The sequence below is a fragment of the Mauremys mutica genome, chromosome 15 (assembly GCF_020497125.1).
Source record: "Mauremys mutica isolate MM-2020 ecotype Southern chromosome 15, ASM2049712v1, whole genome shotgun sequence".
NCBI lineage: Eukaryota > Metazoa > Chordata > Testudines > Geoemydidae > Mauremys > Mauremys mutica.
In genome coordinates this window covers 6,763,976-6,789,090 of record NC_059086.1, presented here as the reverse complement: position 1 = coordinate 6,789,090, position 25,115 = coordinate 6,763,976, and the positions used below count along the sequence as shown (strand labels likewise).

Here is a 25,115-nt window from a genome sequence, read left to right as displayed (position 1 = left end):
GGACACGCTGAGACAAGAGCGAGTGACGGCCCAGCAAAGCCCGGGGCTGCCACGCTGCATGCAGACGGCTACAGGCCACCGGAGGGGGGGCAGACCAGCAGGGCGGGGCTCTGGCCTGCCCTCCATCCCCAGGAACTCTGGCTTCACCGCCAGCACTGCCTCCTTCCCCGCAGCCCCATGCCCCAAGGCTAGCATGGAGCTGGATCCCAGGGCCAACAGGCAGCTGGGGAGGAGAGTTTGCCTGCACTGCCACCCTCCGATGGGTAAACAGAAGCCTCCAGCCCCAGCGGCTTCCAGCCTGGCACAGCAAGGGAAGGACACGGCCGCCAGGCACGGCTCTCGCATGCAGGGGTGGCGATACTGAGAGAGCTGGTACGCCCCATCCCAGAGCCGCAGGGCTCCCCATCCTGGAGCCAGCGGCGCAGGGACCCCTCCCATCTCGGTGGCCCCCCAATCCCAGAGCCAGCGCTACATGAACCCCTCTCATCCCGGTGCCCCCCCCAATCCCAGAGCCAGCACCACGGGAACCCCCCCGCCCCCATTCCAGAGCCAGTGCCACATGAACCCTCCCCAACCCAGCGCCCCCTCCATCCCAGAGCCAGCACCATGTGAATCCCACCAATCTCGGCGTTCCCCCCCAATCCCAGAGCCAGTGCTGCAGGAACATCCCCACCCCCAGTCCCAGAGCCAGCAACCCCCCATCCTGGCACCACAGACAGGGCCGCCCAGAGGATTCGGGGGCCTGGGGCAAAGCGGGGGAGTGGACATAAAAAAGGCGCCACCTGCTGCGGTGCTTGTACTCACCGGGCGGCACTGCGAGTCTGCGGCAGCGGCGGGTCCTTCACTTGCTCCGCGTCTTCGGCAGCACTGAAGGACCCGCCGCCGAAGGCCGGCGCGAGTGAAGGACTTGCCACCGAAGTGCCGCCGAAGACCAGGACCACCGCCGGGTGAGTAACAATTAAAAAGGCGCCTCTAGCCAGGGGAGGCGCCTCTAGCCCCCACTTGCACACACCCCCAGGCGGCCCTGGCCACGGATGCCAAATCCCCAAAGCAGAGGCAGTATTTCAGGGTCCCCATCCCCGCACTGGTGCCATGGAAACCCCCCCATGACAAAGCCAGGGGGCCAACCCTCGCCAAATGACTCTGCAGCAGCTCAGAGATCAGTTGCTCGGCTCTCCTGAGGATGCATTACCTTGGCTCCTCCCCAAGCACCACTGCCCTGGCCAGGGAGGGTAACCCAACCCCCTCTGCCCACCCCAGCTGCCTCGCTCTACGCCAGCCTCCTGGCTAGCTTGGCAAGCTTCCCGCCATCTTGCCAGCCAGAGCTGGGGCCTGCTAGCCTGGATTCGGCCTCCAATGCCCACTGTGCCTCTCAGGAAGGCCTCCCCTCCCCAGCAGCCCCAGACAGAGCCCTGCTCGGCAGGCGTTCAGGGCCAGAGCCAGACCAGTCCTGGGGGTCACCTGCACCCCAGGACGCTGCAGCTGTCCCTAGCAAGGCACCGAGGACATTCGGGGTTCAGGTCAGACTTAACCCCCCTTGTGTTAGGGGCGGGGGTGAGCCTGCCAACAAGGCCAGAGCCTGGCATCTCATGTAAACTCCACTGATTGCTGGTGCCACCTCCGCTCCTGCTTTCTCACTCCCCTCAGACCAGCAGGTGAGAGCAGCCCTCCCCAAACCAGCCACGCAGCTGGGGACAAGCGAGGACCGTGAGAGAGGGCAGCTCTCCCCAGGGAAACACAGCACACACACACACCCCCACCAGGCCCTGCAGAAGGAGAAATGACTATAAAAGACCCCACTTTCCCCCAGCCCAGGCTCCCACGAGCTCTCCCAACCAGGGGCGCCTGAGCTGTCGCTCCGTGTCTGCACGCTCTACCGGATCCCAGGGGCGAAGCTTCCTAAAAGGCCCCTTTCAAAATTAATTTAAACTCACAAGCTAATTAACGGATTTAGCGGCACTTCTCCGAGTTCACCCAGTGTGCAGGGAGGTCATGCTGTGCGCGCTGTGCGGAACCGGTGGGTCGAGTGCCGGCTTTGAGCACAAAGCTCGACTCGCCCCGAGGACGGCCCCATGCAGAGCGCAGCCCTAACGTGCCCTGCCGCAGAAGCCATGCGGGGGGGGGGGGGAGCAGTGTGCTGACTTTTGGCCCAGGCAAGGGGATCACTGAGTGCCGGCGAGCCAGGCCCCAGCCAGGCTGCAGAGAAGGGAGCCTTGGCCCAGCAGGCTGAGCTTTCGGAGGCTCATTCCCAACACACCAGCCGGCTCGGGATGGGATAAGGAGACGGGAGGCTGCTGGACCATTGGCCTTGGATCCGGCAGCTCAGACGCCAACACGGCCCACGTGCAGAGCATCTGGCTGGGGCCCAGCGAGCCGAGCCGCGAGCCGAGCTGGGCTGATGCCGATCTAACCCATCCCCTCCACCCATGCTCGAGGACAGGGAGCACCCGTCCCAGGCGGCACCAAAGCAGCAGGAGCTGCAAGCGCTAGCGCCGACAAACACGCACCGGCAGCAGATCACCCCACCCTGGCCTGCCACCTGCCCACTGTGCCAGGCGTGCAGAGGCAGGCGTGTCTGGCTGGACCAGCCCTGAGCATTGCAGAATAGCTTCTCCTTTCCCTGGGCGGTGTGGTGGCAGTGTGGGCCCCCCGACTCAGGTGTAGCTACGCCGGTCCCCGCAGTCCCGTGCAGCCCATTCCCTTCGGGCACCTCTTCTGAAACTCCACTGCTCCGGGGCTGGGGAGGTCACCTGGCTTTCAACGGCAGCACGTGTTTCCCAGCCACACGTGGGGCCTTCCCAGCTGCCAAGGCTGGGGCAGTGGTGCCCTGTCAGGCGGCGTCAGGCAGCGCGCCCTGACTAGCACGGCCCAGGTGGTATTTAACCAGGCGGGAGCGAGCAGCGAACACGTGTAAACACAGAGCCCTCCCCTGCCCCGGGGCTCCAGGCCCTGCTAGTTAGGGCCTGCTGGCTGACATGGTCCAAAAGCAACTGGGGGCGGGGGGCAGTGCACAGCGGGGAGAGAGGGGGTGCCAGGCTCAGACACTGCAATGGGGCGCCAGCTCTTTAAACAGGAAAGGCAGGGGCCATGCCAATGGCAGGAGGAGCCCAGAGTCTGGGCAGCAGACGAGCAGGGGCGGAGCGCACAGCAGGGCGTGGTCTGCTCCCACCGCCCCAGGGAGCCGGGGGATTGACCCAGCCGGGTGGGGCTCAGAGGGCACACTGTGCTGAGCCCCACAGGCTGTGCTGTCCTCACAGGCAGCACTTCCCCTCGGGCGCAGCAACGTGGCCCCCGCACTCCGACCACCTCCACTGCAGCACCGGGGCTGGTCCCACCCCAGGCCTCCAGCAGGGGGTGCTCATGGGCCAGGGCCCAGCCATAGAGCCTCAGGCCAAGATTTGTAGACGTGTTAACAGACTTCGGTGGCTCCGTTTCTGGGAGCCCCACAGCCCTTCTGAAGGCAGGGCCCCAGGCCCCTCATGCCCACCCCACAAACAGCCCCTCACTCACTGGCTACTTCCGGAAGAGTTTGGCCTCGGGCCCTGCTCTGACCTGACAGCATCCCAACCCCACAACCCATGGCAGCCACTCAGGAACCTCCTGGCTGGCCTGAACAATCTCCTGTAGCCCCCGGGGCCCCAGACCTGGACCCCTGAGCCCCACAGCTCCCCTTATGCCCCTCAACTCTGACCCCCAGCCCCCTGCTATCCCAGGCCAGGAATCCATCCCCCTCCACCCCCCAGCTTTGCCAGTGCCCCTCAAACCTGACCTGCAGCCCCCTACTCTCCCAGCCTTGGAATCCACCCCACCCTCAGCACTGCCAGTACCTCTTAACCCCTTCCCATAGCTCCCTGCTATCCCTACCCTGGCTCCCCCAGCCACACAGCTCTCCGGAGGCCTTCAGTCTGCCAGGCCAGTTAAGGCAGAGATGCCCACCAGTACCAAACCTATTGGTGACATGGTCAGAAAACCACACTGGGAACTAGACAGACGCCCTGCTCCATTTCACTGGTGGCGTGAGCTGCAGAAATAGCTCTGGGCAGCAGCATCACCCAGCCAGTCCCTAGGGTGCACCAGCTGCACCCACTTGTGGGACCTGGAGCCCAGCAGGAGGGCGATGGGAGCAAGGGTTCCAGGCCCAGTCCCTGACCCTTAGCAGGGGGGCAGTGACGCATGGGAGGCAGGCAGCAGTGCATTCTGGGATGCCAAGCACAACCACTCAGGCAGGGGAAGGGGGAGCCCAGCACCCCAGGTGGCCTGAGTCCATACATAATGCACTGGAATTGCTGTGCAGTGACCTGCGTCCCACCACAAGGGCAGCCGAGGCCATGGGGCTGTGCCAGGCATCATGTCAACGGTGCAGGGGCCGAGTGTGGAGTGGCAGCACGTCCCGGAGAGGGCATGGCCCCCTAGGCAGGGATGAACGGGGTTTGCGCCTTGCCCACCCCACTGCCCCCATGGTGGCAAGATGTCAGCAAGGGGAGTGAGGTGCCCCATGCCCTCGGCACTAAGCCCACGGCCTCCCACAGCAGCTTCCTCTCCCTTTGACCTGGACAGAGACTGCTTGGGAAGGCCTTTGGGGCTAGAGATGCCATGGCCTTGCTGGGCCACTCTCCAGCTAGGCACTGCCTGCACCACTGCAGGCCATTCCATCACCCTGCCACATGAGCCTAGCACCTCAGGTGAAGAGTCACTCCTGTGCTCAAGCTAAGCAGGCTGGCATGGGCTCACAGCTTGGAAGGGAGCCCTCTAAGCCAACCTAATCTTCTCTACAGCAGTCTCATAAGCAAGTGGTTTTCCACCTCTTGGCATTTGCACACCACTAAAAGATTTCAAAGGGAAGTACAGATCCAAGGCACAGCCTGGGGGACCCCCTGGGCTCCTTGGACCACAGGTTGAGAACCCTGTCCTGGGCACAGTGGTCTAGAATGAAATTACTGTCTGGTGGGTGCACAGCTGGCTGAAAGACCAAACACAGGGGCATGCTCACTGGGCAGTGGTCTCTAGTGGGGTCCCCCAGGGTCAGTCAATATTTTCAGGGATGACTTGGATAATGGCATGGAGCAAAGGGCTATAAACTCTGCGGAGGCCACCCAGCTAGGAGGGCAGGAAGTGCTTGGAAGGCCAGGATCAGAATTCAAAGCAAACTGGAGAATTGGTCTGAATTCTGACGTTTATTAAAGACAACTGCAAACTACTTCCCTTAGGAAGGAAAAAAATCAAACGCCCAAGTACAAAGCGGGGCCTGGCTGGCTCGGTGGCAGAGCTGCTGGACAGGATCCGGGTTCTAGTGGATCACAAACTGAATAGGAGTCGACAACGGGATGCAGCTGCAAAAAGGGCAATTCTCATTCTGGGTGCAGTACCAGGAGTGACGTAGGTAAGACACAAGAAGTAATTGTCCCGCTCTGCTCGGTCCTGGGGAGGGCTCTACGGACGGTAGGCCAAGTAACAGGCTTACGCTGCAGCAAGGGGGCTCTAGGTTCGAGATTAGGCCAAACCTTCCTACTATGGAAGGGGAGTTAAGGTCTGGGCTAGGTTGTGTAGGGAGGGGGTGAAAAACCCCACCATGGGAGGGACAAAGCCCTGGCAGGGTGGTCTAGGGTGACTAGGTCCAGCCTCATTGCAGGGGCTGGAGTAGATGACTTCTCGAGGTCCCTTCCAGCCTGACATTTCTACGACTGGGGGAATGGGACCAAAAGGAGAAGGGGGAGGGAAGACCGGGTGCCAATGGGGGCAGGGCCTGCCCTGGGGGCTGGGAAACCCCTCTTCTGAGAGCTCTTCAGGACAGGGCACTCCCAAAGCCTGAGGTGGGGCTTGCTTAGCCCCCAGGGAGGGGCTGGCTGCTGCATGGTGCTGACCCCAAAGCCTTCAGTGGGGTGGAGGGAGCCCAGCGCTCTGGGTTGATGCCTGGCCAGCAGCAGCAGCCCGGCTCCCTGGGGAGGCCCCTGCAGCACCACCCCCCACCCCCCAGGAGGGGAGCACAGGGCCTTGGGTCACCAAGGCAGTGGGTTTGGAGTCCTCAGGCCACGGAGCTGGATTCCCAGCAGGCCTGTGTACTCAGAAGGGGCAGGGCAAGGGTATTCCCTGGAGCAAACCCTCTCACTGCCCTGACACCCATGCCCTGGCTGGGCAGCGGACTGGGGCGGGAGGGACGCGAAGGGAAATGACGGAGGTTGTTGCAATCTCAGAAAGCCACTTCCCCAAAGCAGGACAAGCTGCTCCATCTCCCAGGGACAGGGAGGCAGGCGGGGTCACTGGTGAGGGAAGGGATTTAGGGACTCCTGCTCACTCAGCACCAGAGTTTGCTGGTGATGCAAGATGACCCACCCCAGCAGTGAAGGATGTAGTCAAAGATTTTTGGGGGGGGGGGGGCAGGACTCCTGGGTTCTAACCCCAGCTCTGCAAGAGGAGTGGGGTGGAGCTGGGGTGTCACAGAGCTGGGAACAGAACCCAGGAGTCCTGAAGGAGTGGAGTCTGGTGGCTGAGACTCGGAGGAATCAAGACTCCAGAGTTCAATCCTTGGCTCTAGGAGGAGAGTGGGGGCTAGTGAGGTACAGCAGGGGGAGACAGAGTGTCAGGACTCCTATCCCCAGCTCGGTCTGACTCACTGCCTGACCGAGTCACTGCCCCTCTGTGCCTCAGTTTCCCCCATGCAAGAGAGCCACTTCACTCCCCTTTGCTGGGTGCAATGGGACTAAGCTAGTTACCCTGCTCTTTGACTGGCAAGGCCCAAGGGCCATCTCCCCAGAGAAGGTTCCCTCCTGAGGGCTGACAGCAGCACGGGGCCCACGCTGGCTTTGCTGTCCACCCCCATCTCCGGCGGCCACAGGAGGAGGGAGCGGGTGCCCCGGCATGTCTGGGTCTCAGTGCACGCTGGGCTGTTGCCAGGACTGAACTGTCCCACCGCATAGGGGTCAGGAGAAGGGGCCGGCAGGAGATCGGGCTCCCAGTAGGCCAGGCCAGGCTCGGAGAGGGCTGCCCAATGTCACACACGCAGCAGCAGGAGCATTGGAGCCACGCAGGCGAGGAGAGGAGAGAGGCTCATTGACTCGCGCTCCAGGGTATCTGCATCCCACATCAGGCCAAGTGCATGCTGGGAGCATCCAGCAGAGGCCATGGTGGGAGCAGAGCACCAGCCTCCACAGACAGATGGCTTGGGCCAGGCTGGCAGGGGGAGGGACATGGCTCATCTCAGCGAGGAGGAGGCCACTCCAGGCGCCTTCCCCTAGGGCTCCTATGTCACGAAGCAGCCCTGCTCGGAGATCCTGGTGCCACCCAAGCCAAGCACATGGGCAATTCCAAGGGAAACTTTGCATTTGCCACCCTGTGTCTGAGACTGGTGTGTCAGGCCAGGGAGGGAGCCAGGCAGAGAGGGGGGCTGGCGGTGCCAGGAAATGCCACCTTAGTTGCTAAGGAACTACTTTTCCCTGTAAAGTACAGCCAGCGCAGGGCAGAGCGGCTCTGGAGAGTCCATGGCAAGGACACACAGGTGGCAATGTCACTGTGCCAGCAGGAACGCCGGCGCACACGGACTCTCCTCCTCCCGGGCAGGGTGCAAGGCAGAGGACATGGGAGTCCATGGGCAGGGCCCGCCTGGCTCCTAGGAAGATGCCAGTGCGGGGTTGTGTCTGCGAGTGTGAGGAGCGTGTGAGGCTGGGGGTCTGCAGCTCCCAGTGTGTGATATGTGCCTTGGTGTGTGTGTCAGGGAGGGGTGGTGAGTGTGCACGCGTGTGGTTGACGGTCCGCAGGTCTCACCATGCCCTAGGAGGTCGTTCCCCTTCTCCTCTAGCTCCACACCGCAGGGGGACATTCAGGCCCAAACCACAACCTCCTTCACTGCTTCCACATCCCCCCAACTCAACAAAGGCCTCCTGGCCCGTCCCTGCTGCAGCAAGCTAAGGCCCAAGCTGAGCCAATGCAGAGTCCTCGCCCCCCCAATGTGGTAGCCCCCCTCCCTTCCCACGGAGACACCACGTGCCCCCTCACCGAGGCAAATGTCATTGCTGACCTTAGCAGCCCACCCAGGATGCAGGCACTGCCAGCTCCCCGCGCCCCCAGCCCAGCATAACACTCCTCAGCTGGGGCGGGCTCCGGGACCCGACCCCTCTGTTCGCTCCCAGCTGTGGGCTGGGTGGGAGCCAGCGAGGCTGGGGGAATGGCCCCAACGCTGGGCTCGCCCTCCCTGCAAGGGCCCGCCGGCTGAGCCTTTGCAGAAGCACCCTGCTGCAGGTGGGCGCAGCTGGGGGCCCCGGCTCTCTGCATCGGGGGCTGGGCCCCGCTCCACCCCGGCTCTCTGCATCGGGGGCTGGGGAGACGTTCCCAGCCCGCCCCGCTCCCTCGCACACACGATCTGCCCCCTCCCCGGCCAGCCCAGCGCAGGGGCGGCCCCGGCCCCACCCGGCTCGCCAAGCTCGGGCCAGGGGGTGGGAGGCGAATCGATCCCGGGCGCTGCCCGGCGGCTCCGTCCATTGTGCGCCGCCCGCCCCACCCGCGGGGCCTGGCTCCGGCCAGGGGCAGGGGCAGCGCAGGGGACAAAGGGCCCCGGGACTCACCGCGTCCGAGTTCCGCTCGTTGCCAGACGCCAGGGCGGTGCGCGAAGACATCTTCCCCGGGCGCCGGGCGCGGGGGCTGGCCGGGGGGGACCCGCGCGGCTCCGCGGCTACAAGGGGGCGCTCATGGCCCCGCAGGGGGGATGGGCTGCAGCGCCGGGGGGTCCCACCCCGGGGAGCCCGGCTCCGGGCGCCCCTCGCCCGCGCACAAAGGGCAGGGGCGGCCGCGGCTCCGGGGCGCCGCCCGCGGGGGGGATGCTGGAGCCTGGCGGGGGGGGAGGGGGCGGCTGGTGCAATAGGAGCCGAGCCCCTAGAGCCAGCCGCGGGCTCCGGCCATCCCGCTCCTGCTCCGGGCCCGCCGGGCGCTCACCAGCCGCGGCTGCCGGGAACGGCCCTGGCCGGGCAGCGCGGAACCATCGGGGCGGGCGGGCGAGCGAGCGGGGTCCCCGCCTGGCCGGGGCGGCTGCAAAACAGCGAGAGAAAGGGAAGGAACCGACGTCAGGGAGCGAGCGGGGCTGGGCGGGGGCCACCCCTCCCCCCGCCTCTTAAAGGCGCAGGCGGCGCGCCCCGCGGGGATGATGGGGGGCTGGAGCCCGCCCCCCCCCCGGGTTTCGACCCCCCGGCGGCCGCAGGGCTCCGTGTCACCGGCCTATCCCACTGCCCCCCCCCCGGGCGTAGGGCAGCGCGGGACCCGGAGTGGGGTGCAGTACAAAGCACTGGGATGCTTACGGGGGGCAGAGTGGGGGGGGGGTGAGTCCATAGTGTGGGGGTGGGTGGATGGGGGTATAGGGATGAGGGTGGAGGGATGTGGAGGGATGCGTGGGAATGTATAGGGTAGAGGGATGGATGGGGTGTGTGTAGGGATGGGGTGGTGGGTGGATGGACGGGTGTATAGGAGTGGATGGTGAGGGAGGGATGGATGGGGGTGGATGGATGGGAGGTATAGGGATGAGGGTGTGGATGGGGGTGGTGGGTGGATGGAGGGGAGTGTGTTGGGGTGGTGTATGTGGATGGATGGGATGGAGAGTGGAGGGGGTGGATGGTGATGGATGGAGGGGGTGGGTGGGTAGATGGGGCTGTATAGCAGTGGGGGTGTGGATGGATGGGAGTGGAGGGATGGATGAGGGGGTGTATAAGGGTGGATGGGGTAGAGAGGTGTATAGGGTGGGTTGTGGATGGGGATGTATAGGGGGGATGGGGTGGAAGGATGGATGAGGGGGTGTGTGGGGTGGGTGAATGGATGGGGTGTATAGGGGTGCGTGGGGATGGGTGGGGTGGATGGGGATGTATAGTGGTAGATGGGGTGGAGGGATGGATGGGGGGTGGATGGGGTGGATGGATGGGGTAGAGAGATGGGTGAGGTGGGGATGGGTTGGGTGGATGGATGGGGGTGTATAGAGTGGGGTGTGGATGGGGTGGGTGGATGGATGGATGAAAGGGGGTGGATGTGGTGGATGGATGGGGGGTTTATGGGGTGGATGGAGGTGTATAGGGGTGGGGTGTATGGGGTGGGATGAGGGTGGGTGGATGGATGGATGGGAGGTGTATAGGAGGAATGGGATGGATGAGGGTGTATAGAGGTGGGGGTGGATGGGGATGGATGGATGGAGGATGGATGGGGGGATGTACAGATGAGCATGGCGGAGTATATCCCAGGCTCTGACCAGGATGGTTCCAGAGAAGACACATGGCGATACACGGATAGCAGTAGCTGGACATGGTCGGTGGATGAGGGTGTATAGAGTTGGATGGGGGTTGATGTGGGGTATATAGAGGTGAGGGTGAATGGGGGTGGGTGCATGGATGGGATGGAGGAGTGGATGGAGATGGATGGAGGGATTGGATAGGGGTTGATGGGGGTATATAGAGGTGGGGGTGCATGGGGATGGATGGGTGGGTGAATGGATAGGGTGGATGTGGATGGATGGGGGGTATATAGAGGTGGGGTGGATAGGGAGGGATGGGGTGGATAGGGGTTGTATAGAGGTGGGGATGGATGGGGGGTGGATGGGCTGGAGGGATGGATGTGTATAGGGGTGGGTTGTGGATGGGTGGATGGGGTGGAGGGATGGATGGGGGGTGTATAGGGTGGGGTGTGGATGGGGTAGGTGGATGGATGGATGGATGGAAGGGGGTGTATGGAGTGGATGGTGATGGGTGGATGGGGTCTATGAATGGATGGATGGGGGGTTATGGGGTGGATGGAGGTGTATAGGGGTGGGGATGGAGATGGATTGGGGGTGGATGGGGATGGATAGATGGAGGATGGATGGGGGATGGATAGATAAGCATGACGGAGTATATCCCACGCTCTGACCAGGACGGTTCTAGAGAGGACACAGGGCGATACACAGATAGTAGTAGCTGGACAGGGTGGGTGGATGAGGGTGTATAGAGGTGGATGGGGGTTGAAGGGGGTTATATAGAGGTGAGAATGAATGGGGGTGGGTGGGTGGATGGATGGATGGGATGGAGGAGTGGATGGGGACGGATGGAGGGGTTGGATAGGGGTTGATGGGGGTATATAGAGGTATATAGAAGTGGGGGTGCATGGGGATGGATAGGGTGGGGTGTGAATGGGGATGGGTGAATGGATAGGGTGGAGGGGTAGATGGGGATGGATGGAGGGGATGGATGGGGTGGATGGAAATTGGGGGTGGATGTGGAGTGTATAGAGGTAGGGATGGATGGATGGATAGAAGGGTGTGTACAGGGATGGATGGATGGATAGGAGTGTATAGGGGTGGATGGGGAATTGGGAATGGATGGGGGGGTGTATAGAGGTGGGGATGGATGGATGGATGGATAGAAGGATGTGTACAGGGATAGATGGATGGATAGGAGTATATAGGGGTGGATGGGGAATTGGGAATGGATGGGGGGTGTATAGAGGTGGGGATGGATGGATGGATGGATAGAAGGATGTGTACAGGGATAGATGGATGGATAGGAGTATATAGGGGTGGATGGGGAATTGGGAATGGATGGGGGGTGTATAGAGGTGGGGATGGATGGATGGATGGATAGAAGGATGTGTACAGGGTAGATGGATGGATAGGAGTATATAGGGGTGGATGGGGAATTGGGAATGGATGGGGGGTGTATAGAGGTGGGGATGGATGGATGGATGGATAGAAGGGTGTGTACAGGGATGGATAGGAGTATATAGGGGTGGATGGGGAATTAGGAATGGATGGGGGGTGTATAGATGAGCATGACAGAGTATATCCCAGGCTCTAAGCAGGACCGTGAGAGACAGGATACATGGCAGTACGCAGATAGCAGTAGCTGGATGGGGTGGTGTGTCTGGTGACAGACAGATGCTGACAGACAGACAGATGTGCATCATAACAGTACTCCTCCCCCAAATGCAGCCAACTGCAAACACCAGGCATCAAAAGCAGCCCCCCCCCCCACATGATGGCCTCCCCAGGGTGCAGCTCTAACTGCAGGGACCTGGCAGCAGAGGGCAGTGCCACAACATGCCAATCTGCTGCATTGGGGAGGCAGGAGGAGAGATCAGCGCCTTTCCAGAGCAGCCTTCTCAGATCCAGCCACTCCCTCCTTCCCCGCCTCCTCTGATACTGCCAGGGACAATGTCAGCGCTGTGTCCCCACAGGCACGGAAACCAGGGTGTGCCGGGGTACATTGCCCCCCCCAGGTGGCTGGGTCAGAGAGTCATGGCATCCATGCCAGGCTGGAGTCTCTTCTCCCCCTGGGGCAGGCACAGGAGACAGAGCAGCTGGGTTGCCAAGAGGGGGCGGCCTGCAGCGGAAGAGCGGGTGAGACTGGTGCCTCTCCTGGAGGAAGAAGGGGCGCGGTCTGGGTGGAGGCTCCTCTGGAGGGAGAAACCCTGCCGAGCTAATGGGGGTGTGGGCGGAAACAGTCTTTGCCTCCTGGCGCAGGACGGGACCGTGTCATTAACATGGCACAAGTTAAATGGATTCAAACTGGGCTAACGGAGAGGTCTCAATGTGCCCCTGGAACCGGGGACTCATCACCGAGAGGGTCTGTTTCCAGCAGGGTCCTGCAGCAGGAATTGGTTCTTGGCCCTGCGCTGTTTAATGTTTTTCTCAATGACCTGGAAGGGGAGGGATAGCTCAGTGGTTTGAGCATTGGTCTGCTAAACCCAGGGTTGTGAGCTCAATCCTTGAGGGGGCCACTTAGGGATCTGGGGGCAAAAATCAGTACTTGGTCCTGCTAGTGAAGGCAGGGGGCTGGACTCAATGACCCAAGGTCCCTTCCAGTTCTAGGAGATTGGTATATCTCCTATCATTATAAAACATCAAATCACCACTGGTGACATTTGCAGATGGCCCAGAACTTGCAGGAGAGGTGAATAATGATAAGGACAGACAGGTCACTGACAGAGTGGTCTGGGTCACTTGGAAAACTGGGCACAAGCAAACAACATGTGTTTTAATAAAGTCATTCTGGTCTGGCGAGCCCATCGTTACAACCCTGTGAGGATTTTCTGCTTTACAAGGTCTGCACCCCAGTGTGTCTCACCTTTTTTTAACCCTTTTAAAAATATATCTAAGAACAAACAATGCAGGCCATACTTACAGGAGGGGGCACTCTATCCTGGGAATCTGCGATGCTGAAAAAAGCTTGGGGCCCGTGGTGGATAATCATCTGAACACGAGCTCCCCCTGTGATGCTGCGGCCAAAGGGGCTAAAGCAATCTTGGGATGCACAAACAGGATGTGTCAAGTAGGAGCAGAGAGGTGAGTTTACCTTTCTATTTGGCATTGGTGCAACCACTGTTGGGATCCTGGATCCAGCTCTGGTGCCCCCGGAAGAGCCTGAAGAATGACTGAACAATCAGAAAACCTGCCTTATAGCGACAGACTGATCTTAACAAAGAGCAGGTTTTGGAGAGATTTGAGCACAGCCTGTAAGGGGAAGAAATGTTTGATAATGGGCTCGTCAGTCTAGCAGACAACAGCCTAACATGATCTGGTGGCTGGAAATTGAAGCCAGATGAATTCAGGTTGGAAATTAGGCCTGTGTTTTTACCAGGGAGGGGAATTAACCAAGGGTCGTGGTGGATTCTCCTTCCCTGACAAGTTTTAAACTGAGAGGGGATATTCTGTAGTTCAAACAGGGGTTCCTTCAGGGCAGGCCAATGGCCTGTGTCATGCAGGAGGGCGGATGAGCGGCTCACAGTGCTCGCTTCTGACCTGAGACTCTGGATCTGTCCTTGTTTGCCTGCAAGGGGCTTCAGCTTCCCTTCAAAGGGCGAAGATGCTGGAGCTGGGGCTGTGCCAGGGGCCTGGCAGCTGGGCTGCATTCTGGGGCACGTCCTGGGGATTGTGGGGAAAGGCAAGTGATCTCAGGAGGGTGCTGCCAGCTGCTGCCATGTGTGAGGGCTTGGAGCAAGCCTTGTGTGTAACTGGCACTGGCCTGGCTTGCCCTCCCTTCTGGTGGCATGTTTGGGGGGCCTGGGCTTGGGTTCCAGTCCAGCTGGGAAACAAACTGGAGAAGGTGGGGGAGCACTCTCCCTATCTCCCTTTCCAGCAGGATGGAGGCCCACTGACCACACAGCGTGGGAGTGCAGTTTGCTGGACGGGACCAGGCCTGTTGGCCCATCCTTCCCTGCGCTGGTTCAGGGGCGGTGACGTCCGCACAGCTGGTGGCATGATGCTGCACTCCAGCCAGACGATTCTTCCTGATGCCTGAGCTCCAGCCTCCCTGCTATTCCGGCCGTGGCCAGCTTGGCTAGCAGAGCCTGTTGCCAGCTCCCTCAGTGCCATGGGCGCAGGGTGGATGAGGAGGGCTCTGCTCCAGGTCTGGTTGCTGGCTAGCCTCCACCATGGTGCTGCCTACATGTCCATGCCCCATGCTGTGTCCCCCCCACCCCATGACCTTGAGGATTCCAAGGAGGTGAGGGTGTGGTATAAATGCGGGAGGCTGGCAGGGGTGCAGTGACAGGAGGTGGGGTATACAGGGAAACCAACAGAGAGGGAAGAAGGGGGCCTTTTGGGATGTGCTTCGCTCAGGCTGCGACCCTGGGGGGTTGTTTCGGGGAGAGCAGTTTATATTGTTCTTTGCTCTGGGCTGAGCAAAACGGAGTGGGGGCCTGTGCCTCATGCCTGCGATTGGGGGGATGGGGGATGTGCCTGTGCAGGGGTTGACTGCAGGGCTCCGGCCTGGGTGGGGGAGGAGGGGGGGGAAGGGCCATGCCTGTGTGGGGAAGGCAGTGGTGGGGGGGGGGATACTACTTGGCTGTGATCGGACATCAGGATGGAGAGTCACCTCTCTCAGGAAGCCCTGAGTGAGCTGGATGGCAGGGTCCTGCTCTTTGGAACCAGGGGCGGCTCTAGCCATTTCGCCGCCCCAAGCACGGCGGCACGCCGCGGGGGGCGCTCTGCCGGTCGCTGGTCCCGCAGCTCCGGTGACCTCCTGCAGGCGTGCCTGCGGATGCTCCACCGAAGCCACGGGACCAGCGGACCCTCCGCAGGCATGTCTGCGGGAGGTCCACCGGAGCCGCCTGCCGCCCTTTTGGGGACCGGCAGAGCGCCCCCTGCGGCATGCTGGGGCCTGGAGCCGCCCCTGTTTGGAACACTACAAGGGCTGCGCTCCCCGCTCCCCCCAGCAGGGAGCAGGGTGGTGTCAGACCCTGGGGCAGGCAATGGGGCTTGCACTCCCCAGGCTGCACCCAAGTGTGTCGGGGCTGCTCAGAGGGGGTCAGTGAGACCCTGCCCCACATGGGGGGCAGGGCGTGGACGAAGCCTGGGGCTGGAGCTCCCTCCAGGAGTGGGAGCTGGGGGCCTGGCCTGGGGGACACAGATGGGGAGCTGGGGCAGGGGGCTGGGGGCACAGAAGGATGCTGGGTGTGGGGGCTGCCTCCAGGGGTGAGGGACAGGGGCGGAGCTGGGACCACAGACGGGAGCTGGGGGCGGGGCTCATGTCAGGGTGGGCGGGGATTGGGGCGGAGCCGATTCGGTGCGGGTCTGGGGGCGGGGCTCCCTGCAAGGGGGGCGGAGCTGACGGCGGCAGCACAGCGCGGCCGCGATTGGCTGCGGCGAGGCATAGAGACAAGGCCTGTCCATCAGCCCCGGGGTGGGGCTGCTCACTCGCCATTGGCTGGCGCAGCAGCCAATCGCCAGCGCCAAGCCCGTGGAACCGCAGGGCGTTAACCCTTCGCTGCCCGGGGGCTAGGGAGTAGCTCCTCCCCCGGCCGGCGAGGGGTAGCTCGGGGACGGGGGAGCGAGGCCTGAGAGCCTGCGGCGGCCTCGGGCTGCACCCGGGTGGCAGCGGGAGCGCAGGATCCTCTGCAGGCATGTGGCCTGCACACACATGCCCACATCCGCGTGTGATTGGCATGCGGCACTGGCACATGCATGTAACTGGCCACACAGCACAGGCACCCGTGGGATTGGCCACGCAGCATGGGCACACCCATGTGATCAGCCACACACACGGCACAGGCACATGTGTGTAACTGGCCACACAGCACATGAACATGCATGTAACTGTTCACATGGCACAGGCACACGTGTGATCGGCCACATGGCACAGGCACATGCGTGTAACTGGCCATGCAGCACAGGCACACGTGTGATCGGCCACACGGCACAGGCACAGGCATGTAACTGGCTGCCCAGCACAGGCACGTGTGGGCAGAAAACACTGGGCACCACTGCACTCTTTGACCCAGTCGAGGTAGGACAAGAGCCCAGGGCCAGGGGCTGCAGCCAGACACGTTCCCACTGGCAATAAGGCCCATATGTTCACCAGGGAGGGGGATTAGCCCAGTGGAGGTTCCATCTCCGGATGCTGCCAGGCCAGTCTGGCTCCTTTGAGGAAGACGCTTCAGCCAAGCCCGAGTGATTGGGCCCAGTACAGAGGGGCCGGGTGAGATGTAATGCCCTATGTTACGCAGGAGGCCGGGCTAGATGGTCTCAGGCCCATCCAGCTTTAAATTCTGTGCAAATGTAACCCAGCAAACCCAAGCTCCCCTGATACAAATGCACAATCACATGTACACGCGCACTCTCCCAGGTGGACGGACTCGTGCTCACACACTTTCTGACCCAAGCACAGCCATGCACATGCACAGAGAGGTCCGTGCAAAGTACATGCCATGTTTGCAAACCGCAGCAATTGGCACCGCTCTGAAGAGAGGCCTGCTGCCCCTCCCCTTGCTGAGTTGTGCTGGGGCTGGGGGCTTCCTGGCATGTCTCTGTGGGGGGGTGGGGCACTCTGACTTCATTCCCTCCCCTGCTGGGGCTGAGGTGGTGCACAGGTCCCCTGCACCCAGCAGGCGGCTCTGGGCTCCCCCCCCCCCCTCAGCTGAGCTGCGGGGGAGAGGGATTGAGTGAGGCACAAACCTCCCTCTCCTGTGAGTGTGTGTACATGTGTTTGTGGGTGTTGCTGCCCTCTAGTGGCTGGCTTGCAATGACTGGCACTGAGCGGGTTGATGAGCAGAAGCGGCCACAGGGGTAGTGTCTGTTTACCAGGTTCGGGTCTGCTCCCTGAGAGGTGCATGGTACATGTAGTTGCAGACAGCGCATGTAGCACACATTGCAGTGGGGCCTCAGCAGGGACCAGACAGGCCAGCTCTCTGCCTGACAAACAGCCTCCCCCGCCCTGGGCTGCTCCGCTGCACCACAGGGGTCTCTGGAGAGGGACCATTCGGACTCCCCAGGCCAGAGCAGCCCCCAGCGATCCTGCCTCCAGCCCATGGGCTTGTGATTGAGCCGCAGTCAGTCTCAGACCGTCTGACTGCCTCAGAAAGAGCACGTGGCCTTGTGATGGGGCATCTGCCCCACACTGGCCCATAAGGGGTTAATCGGCAGCCAATTAGAGAGGGGCTGCAAGGAGCAGCCAATCATAGCCCAGCAGGCTCATATAAGAAGTGCTGGGCAGAGCAGAAGTCAGTAGCTGACTGGAGCTTCAGGGGAGAAGATCAGGCTCCTAGCAAGAGGCAGGAGTCCCAGTACCCTGGACAGAGTATGCTGCCAGCAGGGACCAGGGAGGCTAAAGCGAGCTCCTGGCTGGCTGCTAAGACTGGCAGGCTGAAGCCCTGAGGTAAGGGCAAGGTGCTAGGGGCATGAGGAAGTGGCCCAGGGAAAGGTATGGGGAGGTTGGAGGAGTCACAGCACATGGCTGCCATCTACAGAGTTCCTGGGCTGGGACCTGGAGTAGTGGGGGGGGGCAGGTCCCCTGGCCCCTTGCTGCCGAGGAAGTAGCCAGACAACTGGCTGTGGTTGCCACTGAAGGAAGTGGCTGGACAGTGGACTGCAGTTCCCCCTGGAAGGGGGGAGAACTGAGGGTGGCACAGCCAGAGGGTTGTGTGCTGAAGAGGATGCTGTGTGCTGAAGATGAATTTGGGGTGACATGGGTCCAGGAGCAGAGGTGATGGTGGGTGAGACACCACCAGAAGAGGGCACAGAGCTAATTCCCAAGGCAGCCAGTAGGAGGTGCCGCAGTGGTGAGTCCCACCCCATCACAGGCCTCCCTTGCTAGGATGCCAGCTCCATCCTGATGGGCATGGATCCCTCCCAGGCTTTTGGAGCTATTGGGCCAGAGGGACAACTGTGTTGTGGCAGCTAGGATCCTCCAAGAGAGGGTTCGGAGGGGACTGGGTCTGGTCTGCCAGCAACACCCTGGGGAGGAGGTTTTCTAGCTCAGTGGGCTCCCTAATCCCACAGAGCCAGATCCCATGGCTGGAGCTGACACAAGAAGAGCTCAGGAGAGAAGCAAGGTGCAGATATTTTGCAGGGAGGGCAAGTGACCCTGGCCACTTGGAGTCTGTATGTTGAGACTGGGGAAACCTCTGCCCTGGGTTGGCCAAGCGCGGGGCTAGAGGCAGGTGAAATATTTTCTGGCGCAGGCTGTGGTGCATGACCAGAGCCGGAGAGTCATTCTCTGGCCGGCACCGCTGATGTGACATGTGGCCGCCCCCAGCGTCCTTGCTGTTGTCCCCAGGTCCCAGCCAGGAGAGCGGGGGCTATGCTACGGGGATGGTCTATTCGACATGGGGTGCAATCTGACCCCCTTGGCATGTTCCCATTGACTCCTGTGGGGCCAGGATCCCAGCTGGGGTCTTCCCCCTGGGAAGGCACTGGGGTCCCTGATGGCCCTGTGAGTTAGTGGGCCGCTCTCTGCGGCAGCTCTAGGGGGATTTGAAGGAGGAGATGGGTGTTAGTAGGTGTATCACGGTAGCACCCAAAGGCCCTGCAGAGAGCAGAGCCCAGTGCTGCCCAGACCCAGAGCAAGAGAATCCCTGCCCCCACAGAGTCCACATACACGGAGCAGGGCTGGGGGAGGGAGGGGCGTGTCGTAGAGTGGGGCTGGCCTGCTGGGAAGATGGCACTAGGGGAGAGTCATGTCTACACTGCAAAATTGGGTCGATTTTACTGAAGATGCCGTTGAGCCTCCAATGTAAGCAAGTTGATTTTTGCATGTCCCCACTGTGCACATTGTGTCGGCGGAGCGCATCTTCACTAGCAGGGCTTGCATCGACGCATGGAGCGCTGCACTGGGGGTAGCTGTCCCACAGTGCATAGAGCCGAGTGGGATGTTGGGTTGGGCTTGCAATGCCTCATGGGACCAAAACACTTGTGCGGGTGGCTATGGGAACATGGCTTTAGCCTCCCATGATGCACTTACCTCCCTCCCTCCCTGAAATCAATGGCAAACAAAGCATGCCTTTTTTGCGCCTCTTTTCCTAAGCCTGGGTTACCTGCACAGATGCCATAGCATGGCAAGCATGGACCCCGCTCAGCTGTATCCTGTTGTGAGCATTACAAACACCTCGTGCCTTATCCTGCAGTGTTGGCTCAGCTGAAGCAGGAGCCGCCATGCAAGCAGCTCTGCTGGAAGCCATGGAGCGGAGCAATTAGCAGATGCTGGCGACAGTCGCGGCTGTCGCGCATCACCTTGACATGGAGCGCTGCTTCTGGGCCCAGGAAACAAGCACTGACTGGTAGGACCGCATCGTTGTGCAGCTATGGGGTGACGAGCCATGGCTGCAGACAGGGCCGGCGCAAACCATTAGGCGACCTAGGGTGCTGACATTTGGGGGGGGCAGCGACCGTAGCGGCTGAACATCCGGCCGCCGCGGTTGTCAGTGGTATTTCGGGGGCGGGACCTTCTGCCACCTCTGGGGGTGCCATTTTGGGGGCGGGACCTTCCGCCTCCTAGGGCGCCAAAAAGGCTTCCGGCGCTCCTGGCTGCAGAACTTTCGAATGCGCAAGGTCACTTTCATGGAACTGTGTGAAGAGCTTTCCCCAGCCCTGAAGCGCAGCAATGCTAAAATGAGAGCTGCTCTGGCAGTGGAGAAGCGAGTGGCAACAGCTCTGTGGAAGCTTGCAACGCCGGACTGCTACCAGTCAGTGGGGAACCAATTAGGTGTGGGTAAATCTACCATGGGGTCTGCTGTGATCCAAGTTGCCAGGGCAATCAAACTTCTGCTAAGAAGGGTAGGGACTCTGGGAAATGTGCAGGACATAGTGGATGGTTTTGCTGTGATGGGGTTCCCTAACTGCAGTGAGGCAATAGACAGAACACACCTCCCTATCTTGGCACCAGACCACCTTGCCAAAGAGTACATAAACCGAAAGGGGTACTTAATGGTATTGCAAGCGCTAGTGGATCACAGGGGCCATTTCACTGACATCAACACGGAATGGTCGGGAAAGGTGCATGATGTGTGCATCTTTAGGAACTCTGGTCTACTCAGAAAGGTGCAAACAGGAACTTTTTTTCCAGACTGCAAAATAACCGTTGGTGATGTTGAAATGCCAATCGTGATCCTGGGAGACCCAGCCTACCCTTTGCTCCCATGGCTCATGAAGCTGTACACAGGCAGCCTGGTTAGCAGTAAGGAGCAGTTCAGCCATAGGCTGAGCAAGTGCAGAATGGTGGTGGAATGTGCCTTTGGACGTTTAAAAGCCCGCTGGCGTAGTTTGCTTACTATGTTAGACCTCAGTGAATGCAGTATCCCCATTGTTGTTGCTGTGTGCTCCATAATATCTGTGAAACAAAGGGAGAAAAGTTTCCGGAGGGGTGGAGGCAGATCACCTGACAGCAAATTTTGAGCAGCCAGACACCAGGGGAATAAGAAGAGCACATCAAGGTGTGCTGCATCTCTGTCAGGCTTTGAAAACTGGTTTCATCAATGACCCACAGTAAAATGACACTTATATGCATTGTTCCTTACCCTAGCTGTCTCCTTCATTGCATGTACTCCCCTGTAAACTACACCCCCACCAACCACTGTGTGCTGAATGAATAAAGAGCCTTTTCTCCACAATCCCATTAATTTTTATTACGCTCACAAACGGACAAGGTTTCAGCTGCAGAGAATACAAAGCATAGGGGTAGCATGGACAGTGCATACATTGTGTCTGGTGCAAGGTTAAATCTTTTTTATAAAAGAAACACCCCTCAATGCACACCCCCTGCAAGCTACAACTTAAGCAGAACTGCTGGCTACTGCAAGAGTTGTTTTGCTGCTCCAACCATGGTGAGTAAGGCCATGAGGCAGGGGCAGGAGGTCTTTTGCTGCAGCTTTTGTTAAGACATCCTTGGGATCAATGGTTGCAACATCAGCACAACCTCCTTTCCCATAGCAACCAGGATGGTTCTTGAGGACAGGCACCAGTGGAAAGCCCCACAAACAGTTAGATCAGGGGTCGGCAACCTTTCAGAAGTGCTGTGCCGAGTCTTCATTTATTCACTCTAATTTAAGGTTTCACGTGCCAGTCATACATTTTAATGTTTTTAGAAGGTCTCTTTCTATAAGTCTATAATATAGAACTAAACTATTGTTGTATGTAAAGTAAATAAGGTTGCAAAATGTTTCAGAAGCTTCATTTAAAATTAAATTAAAATGCAGAACCCCCCCAGACCGCTGGCCAGGACCCGGGCAGTGTGAGTGCCACTGAAAATCAGCTCTCGTGCCGCCTTTGGCACACATGCCATAGGGTTGCCTACCCCTGAGTTAGATTGTTATGAAAGTGGCACCAGATTGGGGTGGAAGGGAGATGAACAGGAAGTGTTGTGTGCCACCCACACACACACATTTTAAATGCTGGCTGTAATACACAGTGATCCCTTCCAACCACAACCAGGGAACGCTTGGGGAAAGCGTGGTTGCGTGACCCAGAATTCACCAAACAGGGGCGGATTGTTTATCAAATTGCTTGCGGTTTAAAGGCTAGCATTTCAAGTTTTCCCCAGGGGACCTTATGCGATATCACTCTCCTGAGGGTAACAGAGGTGGAAAGGGAGCAGATGCTGCAAGTAGGGTGACCAGATGTCCCGAATTTTGGGTCTTTTTCTTATATAGGCTCCAATTACCCCCCCCCCCCCCCGTCCTGATTTTTCACGCTTGCTGTCTGGTCACCCTAGCTGCAAGAGTCTGGGTACAGACCTGGTCCTTGTGCTGCAATGATGCCAGAAGTGTTAATACTGGAGTGGGGCGGGAAAGTGTCCTACCGTGGTGGATGAAATAAGGCAGCCCTTCCCAGAAACCTTCTGCCAAGGACTGCAGAGTGCCTCCACGAGAGCTTCTTAGAAACCTCAAGGGAGGATTCCTGGGCCCATAGGCTCCGACTTCCCCTCTTTTTCCATGGGTGCTAGACCCCTCCCCCAGCCCCACCCCCACTCCACCCCTTCCATACCTAGAAGAAATCATTAGAAGGCAGGAAACATTTAGATAGATGCGATCAGGTTTATTTATTTATTTTGGCTTGCGGCTCTCCTGTCTCCTCTGTACTAACCCAAGATGCTTTTGTTTGCTTGTAACCTTTAAGCTGAACCCCCAAGAAAGCTATTTTGGGTGCTTAATTTTTTTGGAATTGCTCTTTTAAAATCTAGCAAAGCCTAAGTTCCAGATGTATTTTTTCTTTTTCATTTTTAATAAAATTTACCTTTTTTTTTTTTAAAAAAACAGGATTGGATTTTTGGTGTCTGACAAGGTTTGTGCATGTTGTTTGATTAGCTGGGAGCAACAGCTAATTTCCTTTGTTTTCTTTCTCTGCTCTTCCCCGGAGGGGGATAAAGGGCTGGAGGATACCCCACAGGGAGGAATTCCCAAGTGCTCCTTCCTAGGTCCAAGGGGTTTTCTTGCATTTGGGTGGTGGCAGCGTTTACCAAGCCAAGGTCAGAGAGAAGCTCTAACCTGGGGCGTTTAATACAAGCCTGGAGTGGCCAGTGCACATTTTTTAGAATCCTGGTGGGCCCCACTTCTGCACTCAGAGTGGGGATTTAGCCTTGACAGATGTCTACTGAAGCACTACGCCTCTCGTGGAGGTGGTCTACGGCCGTCAACTTTACAAGCCCTTTAGGTCGGTGGAAGGGATGCGGTAGTGTAGACACATACATTATTAACTCAACCTAACGCGGCATATGTCAACTTAACTTTGTAGTGTAGACCAGGCCTCAAGCATGACGTGGCAGTGGGTGAAGAGAGCGGGGTAGATTGGCAGCATGAGGCCAGGATGCAGGAACTACAGGACCTGGAGATGCAGGTCCCAGCTGCCTGGGTGCCTTCTCCGCAGGATTTCTCCCCTGGCAGAATGAGCCCCCTCGGCAGCGCCCATCCCGTGCAGGGTCCCCCAGCAGCACCCATCCCTGCAGGATGTCCCTGGCACTGTCAAGGAGTGGCTTAATTCCCCCGAGCTGCATCTCCTCCATCTCAGGCTGACGCGACTCCATCCGTCTGGGAGCCAGGGCAGAGGACCAGGGAGCTGTTCTGGCCTCGGGCTGGCTATGCCCCACTGACTGGCGCCCTTGTTTGGGGCTGGCGAGCCAGCAGCTGGGGCTATTGTCTGCCAAGTGCCTGAGCAGTAAATAAAGTCCCTCTGGCTGGTTTCCTCGTGCTGAGCAGCATCACGGAGATAATGACTGCACTGGGCATCCATGACACACAGGCCCATTGTGTGCCCCGGTGCTTCCCCGGGCTGACACCCGCCACTGGCCAAATAATGGCAGGGGAGCCCTGGCCAGCCAGTGGGCAGAACAGAGCCAGCCTGGGTCCCACGCACCCATCCGGGAGAGCATTCTCACTCTGCAAAGCCAGGGTCACCCACACAGACGGGCTCGAACCCTGACTCGGGGAGAGAGCAAAGAGTATCTGGGAATGGGGAGCCGTCACCCCTGGGGCATGTCTGGTGGGGTCCTGCAGGGCTCTGCTCCTGGCCCGACACAAGTCAGGAGCTTTATCAATGTTCTGGAGGACAGTATCTAATGGCTGCCGGCGAGGTTACGAGGGACACGCAGAGTGGTGCGGGGTGGTGAGGACAGTTCCGTCTCACGGAGTGATCAGGATCGCCTGGGCTGCTGGTGCCCTGGGACCAAACAGGTTTAAAAGCCAATAGCAAGGTCATAATCAAAGGACAAAGGGTGTTGGCCACACGTCCAGGGTGGAGGCAGGGTCCTGGGAAGCAGGGACTCTGCAAAAGACTCGGGAGTCGTGGGTGGATGAGCCAGGGTGGATGAGCAGGGGTGGCTAGCAGGAGCAGGGAGGATACAGCACTGGTGAGACCATCACTGGATCCTGCGTCCGGCTCTGGTGGTCACACATCAGACAAGGCACTGACAAACTGGAGAAGAGCTACTGGAAGGATGCGAGGGCTGGATGAGGCTGAAGGGGCTGGACCTGGGTAGTTTGTCCCAGAGAAGGGTCAGAGGCACCTGGCTTACCAGCACTGCCCCGGGGAGCAGGATTCGGAGAGCAGAGAGCTCTGCGACCAGCAGTCAGCGGCAGACCCAGAGCTGATGGCGCAAAACAAATCTAGGTTTGAAATAAGGTGTTGCTGTAAGAGCGATGGGAATGAGCTCCTGGAGCAGACCCCTCCGAGCCTGGGGCAATCGCCAGCACTTGGGGCTTTGTGCGGAGGCTGGGGGTTTCGCTGTGAAAGCCCCGCTGTGGAAGTGCTGGGTGGGATGCCGGACTCACTGTGAGCAGTGCTGTACCGGGGTCAGACAAGAGCAGTGGTTCTCACCCAGGGGTAGGCGTAGCCCTGGGGGTGTGCTGAGGTCTTCCACAGGGTACGTCAACTCATCTAGATATTGGTCTAGATACAGGCTCCAGAAAAAGTACCAGCGAAGTCAGTACAGACTAAGATTTCATACAGGCAATGACTTGTTTGTATTGCTCTAGATACAATACACTGAAAAGTGAGCACAATATTTAATTCCAGTCAATTTATTTTATAAGGCTATGAGAGAGTCAGCGATTGCTCAGTAACTGCGTGGCTGTGACACTTCAGTATTTGATGTCTGATTTTTGTAAGCAAGTCGTTTTCAAGTGAGGTGAAACTTGGGGGCACAAATCAGGCTCCGGAAAGGGGGACAGTAGGCTGCATAGCTGGAGCACCCCCCCATAACTCAGCACCCAGCAACCACGTTTGGATCAGCTGTTCGGTGGGCCCCACCGGTCACCACCAATCAGATGCTCAGTGGCAGGAGGGAGGTGCTGGGGGAAGGGGACAGAGCGGGGGTGGGAAGAGACGGGGAAGGGCGGAGTAGGGGGGGAATAGGAAGGGCAGGGGTGGGACCTCGGGGGAGGGGGTGGGGGGAGGATGGAGCCTTGGGGGAAAGGGG

General features: G+C 59.6%; 1 protein-coding gene across 3 annotated transcripts in view; it reads right to left on the bottom strand.

Moving 5' to 3' along the window:
* MARK4 (microtubule affinity regulating kinase 4) overlaps positions 1 to 9,021 on the bottom strand; it is a 56,753-nt gene extending 47,732 nt beyond the window's left edge. For 2 of the 3 annotated variants that reach the window (XM_044989217.1, XM_044989218.1), the window contains exon 1: positions 8,556 to 9,021. In XM_044989217.1, the coding sequence (XP_044845152.1) occupies positions 8,556 to 8,606 (51 nt within the window). In that variant the 5' untranslated portion in view covers positions 8,607 to 9,021. The remainder of the gene's footprint in view (positions 1 to 8,555) is intronic. The other variant, XM_044989219.1, reaches the window with a different exon arrangement.
* Positions 9,022 to 25,115: the final 16,094 nt, after the last annotated feature.